This window comes from Pristis pectinata, chromosome 2 (genome assembly GCF_009764475.1).
Source record: "Pristis pectinata isolate sPriPec2 chromosome 2, sPriPec2.1.pri, whole genome shotgun sequence".
NCBI lineage: Eukaryota > Metazoa > Chordata > Chondrichthyes > Rhinopristiformes > Pristidae > Pristis > Pristis pectinata.
This window is the reverse complement of record NC_067406.1, coordinates 141373198-141381257: the sequence shown is the minus strand read 5'-3', so window position 1 is coordinate 141381257 and position 8060 is coordinate 141373198. Positions and strand designations below refer to the sequence as shown.

Sequence of the window (8060 nt, the reverse complement as noted above, 5' to 3'; positions counted from 1 at the left end):
GGAGCACCATCACGGTAGCATCCAGGGGACGGGCAATTTACTTGCCAGCGATGCCCAGAACCCCAGATAGATGGGAAGGGAATTGCACGGTGCCGACGGCAACCGCGGCGACAATGTGTTCCAAGCAGGGCGGCGAGCCGAACTGTTACCGGCTGAAGCCTCAACCTCAAAGCCGGAGAGGAGGAAGCAGAGAGCGGCCCCGGGGGCGGGGGCGGGGCGGCGGAGGCTAGCGCCAGTCTCCATGGCAGCGGCGACACAGTAACGCGGATACAATCTAACAATGCAGTGAGAGGGATACATTGTGGACAGCTCAGAGATACATTGTGGACAGCTCAGAGATACATCGTGGACAGCTCAGAGATACATCGTGGACAGCTCAGAGATACATCGTGGATACACTGACTGATACACTGAGATGGAGAGCTGATACACAGCCAGCACAACCAATTGCCCTGACCGGTTAAGACATCAGCAACAAACAGCCCGGCTCGAAAATACTTTTCTCCAGCGGATGAACCAACTAACTCTGCACTTCTTTCCCCTTGAAGCCAACTTTAGTCCATGACTTTGGCTGACCGGAGCCGTGTCTGATCCCAGGGAATTCATCAGCCAACCTCTCCCTTCGCCACCTCCGGCACCGCCCCCAAGGCGCTCGACCCGCCGGGCAGATGTACGACCGAGCCCCGCGGGACACGATCTTCGCCTCGGCGCTGGGCAGCACAGGGCCGGCCGTGGGCCCCGCCTCTTACAACGCCAGCGGCAGCAAGTGCAGGGAAGGGGGTGAGCAACAGGCTGCGGTGAACGACGCGCTCACCTCGCTGTTCAGGAACGCGGTAACGTCCGCTGGGCAAAACCGAAAGTTGCTCTGGCGGGTGGGGTCTGTGGCGCGGGCTTTTTGTTGTGGTTTGATGTGGGCGGGACAAAGTGGACGGCTGGGGTTTCTTGTGGGAGGCGGCTGGAGACACATAACCATAGCACAGTGAAGCACAATACAGGCCCTTCAGCCCACAATGTTGTGCCGACCTTTAAACCTCACTTAAGACTATCTAACCCCCTTCCTCCCACATACCCCTCTATTTTAAATTCCTCCATATGCTTATCTGGTGATCTCTTGAATTTGACCAATGTACCTGCCTCCCCCGCCACCCCAGGCAGCGCATTCCATGCCCCAACCACTCTCTGGGTAAAAAACCTTCCTCTGATATCTTCCTTGAACTTCCCACCCATTACTTTCAAGCCATGCCCTGTTGTATTGAGCATTAGTGCCCTGGGAAAGAGGCACTGGCTGTCCACTCTATTCCTCTTAATATTTTGTACACCTCTATCATGTCTCCCCTCATCCTCCTCCTCTCCAAAGAGTAAAGCCCTAGCTCCCTTAGTCTCTCCTCATAATGCATACTCTCCAAACCAGGCAGCATCCTGGTTAATCTCCTCTGCACCCTTTCCAATGCTTCCACATCCTTCCTATAATGAGGCGACCAGAACTGGACACAGTACTCCAAGTGTGGTCTAACCAGAGTTTTGTAGAGCTGCATCGTTACCTTATGGCTCTTAAACTCGATCCCACGACTTATGAACGCTACATCCCATAAGCTTTCTTAACTACCCTATCCACCTGTGAGCAACACACCAGATGCTGGAGGAACTCAGGTCAGGCGGCATCTGTGAAGGGGAAGAAACTGTAGACGTTTCGGGCCAAGACCCTTCATCCGACCCAAAACGTCAACAGTTTCTTTCCCTCCACAGATGCTGCCTGACCTGCTGAGTACCTCCAGTACTTAATGTGTGCGTTAGGTCAGGCAGCATCTATGGAGGGAAATGGACAGTCGATGTGTCGGGTCGAGACCCTTCATCTGGACTGAAAGATAGGGGGGAATTAGCCAGTATAAAGAGGTAAAAGGAAGGGATGGAACAAGAGCTGGCAAGCAATGTGTTGTCTTTCAATGCAGATGGAGGGTCTCCATCCACCTTTGGCCTCCTCTACATTGGTGAGACCAAACACAGACTAGGTGACCATTTCGCAGAACGCTTGCGCTCTGTCCGTAACCGTGATCTGCATCTTCCTGTTGCCACACTATCACTGATATGTCAGTCCTCGGCCTCCTCCACTGCCAGGAGAATTCCAAGTGCAAACTGGAGGAACAGCACCTCATTTTCCGTCTTGGAACCTTGCAGCCTAACGGCATGAACATTAAATTCTCTAATTTTAGGTAATCCCCACCCCCCTTCCCCACAACGCGCCCCCCCCCCCCAACCATGCTTCTTCTCTTCTTCCCTTTCCTAGCCTCTTTTTTTTCAACCTTTTTTTTCTCTCTCTCCTCACCTTTGACCCATCCCCTGGTGGATCTGCTCTCCCCTCCTACCCTGCACCTACCTATCACTATCTCTTACCTGCATCTACCTATCACCACCCTGTGCCCACCCTGCCTCCCTTCTTTTGTCCACCTAAAACTACTCTGCTTTTCCCTCCTATATATTGGGCTTCCCCTTTTCCTATCTTCAGTCCTGAAGAAGGGTCCTGACCTGAAACGTTGACCGCCTGCTTTTCTCCACGGATGCTGCCTGGCCTGCTGAGTTCCTCCAGCATCATCGTGTTTTTCATCTAGATTCCAGCATCTGCAGCCCTTTGTTTCTCCATCTGAAATGTTGACAGTCCGTTTCCCTCCACAGATGTTGCCTGACCCGCTGAGTTCCTCCAGCATCCTGTGGGTCACTCCAGATCCCAGAGTCTGTAGTCTCTTGTGTCCCTGTACAGATGCTGGAATCTGGAGCAACAAATAGTCTGCTGGAGGAACTCAGTGGGTCAGACAGCATCTGTGAGGGAGAGGAGACTGTTAAGGTTTTGTGCATAGGTTTATGTGTGGAATATGTGGGTGGGGCTGGTTATGGGTGGGCTTCTGTTATTGTTTTCCTCTTGTACTGCCTCCATGTGCTTATGTATGGAATGATCTGTCTGGAAGATATGAAAACAATCTTTTTGCTGTATCTTGTTACAGGTGATGGTAATTATTGGCAACCAATTACCAGTTTCCTTGTAGGGAGGGTAATCATGGGTGGGGCCACAACAGGGTCCTTCCTTCTGATGAAGGGTCTCCGACCTGAAACTTTGACTGTTTCTCTTCCCATCAGTTGCAGCCTGACGTGCTGAATATTCCCATCATTTTCTGTGTTTTGTTTCATATTTCCAGCATCTGCAGTTTTTTTTGATTTTCACAAGTTCCTTCGTACAATTCATCAGGCACGGTAGTGTAGCGGTCAGCGTAATGCTTTACAGCGCCAGCGACCCGGGTTCAATTCCCGCCGCTGTCTGTAAGGAGTTTGTACGTTCTCCCCGTGTCTGCGTGGGTTTCCTCCGGGTGCTCTGGTTTCCTCCCACATTCCAAAGACGTAGGGGTTAGGAAGTTGTGGGCATGCTATGTTGGCGCCGGAAGCGTGGCGACACTTGCGGGCTGCCCCCAGAACACTCTACACAAAAGGTGCATTTCACTGTGTGTTTCAATGTACATGTGACTGATAAAGAAATCTTATCTTATCCTCAGGACACCAGAGGTTCAGTGCAGCCACTGTCTCCTGCAGATGTTGTGTGAAATTATATGTGAAAGTGGAAAACTGAATTGTAAGGAATTTTAATTCAGGATCTGCTGGTTACCCATTCCCAAAATCTGGGAATTTTTTAGAAGGCATTGGGTTCCCAGAGATTATTCTCAGATACTAATGCTGAAGATACTCCATGAAATTCAAAACAAAATCTTATTTGGAATGTAATGTTTTAAAAGAAATCTGTTCTCACATTCCTCTCGAGGACAAACATTTACCTTACTTAAAACTGATAGAAGGAGGCCATTCAGCCCTTTGGATCCATGCCTCTTCCCAGAAGAGCAATCCCATCAGCCCCATTGTCCTCTCTACTTTCCACAGTAGTCCTGCACTTTGTACTCTCTCTCACAGTCATAAACTCCCTCCTTTGATTCACTCCCTCCTTTAATTCTTTTTTCCACTGAGCCACACTGATTTAAACAGATGATTCACCTGCACATCTATGGGATGTGGGAGGAAATTAGAGCACCTGGGGAAATCTATACAGTCAAGCAGAGATCATGCAAACTCCACATGGACAGCACCCAAGATCAACATTGGACCTAGGTCCCTGGAGCTGTGAAGTAGCAATACTAACTGATGCACCCCTGGGACTTGTCGCCTTCTCATCACTCTTCTTCGTTAGGAACATAGAACATAGAACAGTACAGCATAATACAGGCCCTTCGGCCCACAATGTTGTGCTGACCTTTAAACCTCGCCTAAGACTATCTTAACCCCCTTCCTCCCACATATCCCTCTATTTTAAATTCCTCCATATGCTTATCTAACAATCTCTCGAATTTGACCAATGTATCAGCCTCCACCACCAGCCCAGGCAGCGCATTCCATGCCCCAACCACTCTCTGGGTAAAAAACCTTCCTCTGACGTCTCCCTTGAACTTCCCACCCATTACTTTAAAGCCCTCTTGTATTGAGCATTGGTGCCCTGGGAAAGAGGTGCTGGCTGTCCACTCTATCTATTCCTTTTAATATTTTGTACACCTCTATCATGTCTCCTCTCATCCTCCTCCTCTCCAAAGAATAAAGCCCTAGCTCCCTTAGTCTCTCCTCATAATGCATACTCTCTAAACCAGGCAGCATCCTGGTAAATCTCCTCTGCACCCTTTCCAACGCTCCCCCATCCTTCCTATAATGAGGTGACCAGAACTGGACACAGTAATCCAAATGTGGTCTAACCAGAGTTTTATAGAGCTGCATCATTACCTCGCGGCTCTTAAACTCGATCCCACGACTTATGAAAGCTAACATCCCATAAGTTTTCTTAACTACCCTATCCACCTGTGAGGCAACTTTCAGGGATCTGTGGATATGGACCCCCAGATCCCTCTGCTCCTCCACACTACCAAGAATCCTGCCATTAACTTTGTACTCTGCCTCGGAGTTTGTCCTTCCAAAGTGTACCACCTCACACTTCTCCGGATTGAACTCCATCTGCCACTTCTCAGCCCAGCTCTGCATCCTATCAATGTCCCTCTGCAACCTTCAACAATCCTCTACACTTATCCACAACACCACCAACCTTTGTGTCGCCTGTGAATACTTCTTCATTCATCTTCAGTAACTCAGTGATAAACCTCTGCTCACAGTAAAGTATCCCTGGATGTAGAGCCTGGATATGGACCTAAACTGGATCCAGGCCCAACATTGTCCCCGAGTTGGAGACACAAGAGACTTGCAGATGCTGGAATCTGGAGCCACATACAAGATACTGGAGGAACTCAGTGGGTCAGGCAGCATCTGTGGAGGGAAGTAGAGAGTCAACATTTTGGGTCTTCATTTGGACCAGGTGAAGGGCTTTGCCCCGAAATATCGACTATCCATTTCCCTCCATAGATGCTGCCTGACCTGCTGAGTCCCTCCAGCATTTTATGTATTGTCCGTGAGCTTCTGATTCCCTGACCCAGGCCCAGCCCATCCCTAGGACTCCAGTGCCAGATCCAGTCTTGTCTCTAGTGCCAGAACAATCAGGGAGTCAGCTCACTGATGCTAGGCCCAGCTGTGAAGGCCTTGATAAACATGAGCACCTCTGGGTGGGCCTCGGACCCAGCATTGGGTGAACTCTTGAGACCAGATGGATGGTGGAAGGGTGGGGTCTCACTTCCAGCCCACAGCCTCGGTCTCTGCAGAGTCTCAGTGTTACCACGTGCTCCCGTATTCACTGCAAACTGTTTGATGATGCTGCTGGACACTTCTTCCCAGGAGCTGGGCTGTTCTGGGGATACCTGGGACCCACATCTCAGCTGGTTTTAGGGGACACTAAAGTCAACTAGTGCATCTCAGCCTTTTTTCTTTTAGGGAGGGGAATTCTATGCTGAGTCAAGTCAAGTTTCTTGTCATGTGCATGTACGGTGAGGTGCAGGTACACTGAGAAACTTGCTTGCAGCAGCATCACAAGAACAGCTTCTTCACGCAAAGGGTAGTGCGAATTTGGAACAAGCTGCCAGAAATAGTGGTTGAGGCGGGCACATTAGCAACATTCAAAAGCCATCTGGATAAGTCCATGGATAGGAGAGGTTTAGAGGGCTATGGGCCAAATGCAGGCAGGTGGGACTAGTTCGCTGGGCAACACAGTTGGCATGGATGAGTTGGGTCGAAGGGCCTGTTTCTGTGCTGTGTGACTCTATGGCATAGATTCAGACAATATACAGAACATGTTATACATAAATTATACATGACAGTGAAGGAAAAAAACTGGGCTATTCCTGATCCAAGCCCTGGCTCCACCACCTGACAGCTTCTTGGGGATCTCTCCCCCTTTTCCCAGGAGTCACTCAGCCTGTCCCCCCCTCCCTGTGAATCCGTGCATTAACCTGCCTCTAATTGTCACAAGTCCAACTTGGAAAGTAAAGGGAAAGATCTGCAATTACTTATGTTACATACCAGTAACAATAGAAACACACCGAGCCATGTATAAGTGTTAGAAACTATTTATTAATAACTACTTGTAATAATAAGAAAAATAAAAACGTTAGATATTAAACATTGACCCCAAAAATAAACTCTAAGTGTGTGTGTGGCAAATTCCCAAACCCCAAGTCTAGGAGTAGTTCTCAAAGTTCAGTTCAGCAAGTCATAAGGTAGAAAGTGAGCAAAGGCTTTTGCAAAATCACAGCTGACTGGAGAGAACGTAGAGAGAATGGAGAGAGAATTTACGAAATCCACATGTTCCATGATGGAACCCATACGACACCTCAATCATCGAAGATGTCTGCTGCTTTGTTCCGAAGTATCTGCCACACCGAGGGCACTCGATGCGTGGCCACCCACAGAAATAACTGCTTTCCAGTACAGGTTAACGACAAAGTGGACTTCACAGATTGCTCCAAAAATCCATACATGGATTGCATAGTGACAGACACAGCTATTGTTCTTCATCCATAGATACAGAGACAGGCAGTCAGTCTCTCTCTCTCGCTCTCTCTCACTCTCTCTCGAGACCGGCAGTCAGTGTCGCTCTCTCTTGCTCTTGCTCTTGCCTCTCACACTCTCTCTCTCTCTCTTGCTCTCTCTCTGTGCAAACTGCCAGTATGCTCCAGTTACAGTCTTGCAATCCTTAGATAACACCACACACACACACACACACACACACACACACACACACACACACACACACACACACACACTACTACACTACTGTCCAGGTGCCTTAAAGAGATATTCACCAAGTAGCAACCTGGCTCGTAACATATAGCACCTTTTTACCTCCCTTTAGAGCACGTGAAGTACTTCTGAAATGCATCGCTGTTGTAATGTGGGAAGTATGGCAATCCATTTGTGCACAGCAAGATCCCACATGTATAAGTGTATTAGTGGCCAGGTGATTTGCTTTCATGATGTTGGTTGAGAGAAAAATACACGAGACAAAATAAATAGAATCTGGAGCAAGAAACAAGCTGCTGGAGGAACTCAGCGGGTCAAAGTTGGGTTTATTGTCACATGCAAAAGTCCATGTGTGCACGGGTGCAGTGAAAAACTTACTTGCAGCAGCATCACAGGCACATAGCATCAGATAAGCAGCATTCACAAGAAAATAATGAATTAAACATAAATTATACACTATTTTTACAAGAAAGAACACATTTAGAACAAAAAAAAATGGTCTATTTTAGTGCAAACTGATCAAAGTGGTCATGATGTTGCTAAGCTGTTAGTGATTAGGGTTGTGCTGGTTGGTTCAAGTACTGAATGGTTGAAGGGAAGTAGCTGTTCTGGAACCTGGTGGTGTGGGACTTCAGGCTTCTGTACCTCCTGCCCGATGGTAGCTGTGAGAAGATGGCACGGCCCGGATGGTGGGGATCTTTGATGATGGATGTTGCCTTCTTGAGGCACCGCCTCCTGTAGATACTACCAATGGTGGGGAGTCAGGCAGCATCTGCGGAGGCAAAGGGATAGTCAACGTTTTGGCCCGAGACCCTGCATCGGGGTCCTGCCCTAACATCTGCAGTCTGCAGTCAGAGAAT

The 8060-nt window shown here is 48.7% G+C and overlaps 1 protein-coding gene across 1 annotated transcript in view; it reads left to right on the top strand.

Moving 5' to 3' along the window:
- The first annotated feature begins 547 nt into the window (after positions 1 to 547).
- The window catches only part of stpg2 (sperm-tail PG-rich repeat containing 2), a 199377-nt gene continuing 191864 nt past the window's right edge, over positions 548 to 8060 (top strand). Inside the window, exon 1 of the mRNA XM_052041076.1 lies at positions 548 to 780. Coding sequence (XP_051897036.1) covers positions 669 to 780 — 112 coding nt within the window. The 5' untranslated portion in view covers positions 548 to 668. The remainder of the gene's footprint in view (positions 781 to 8060) is intronic.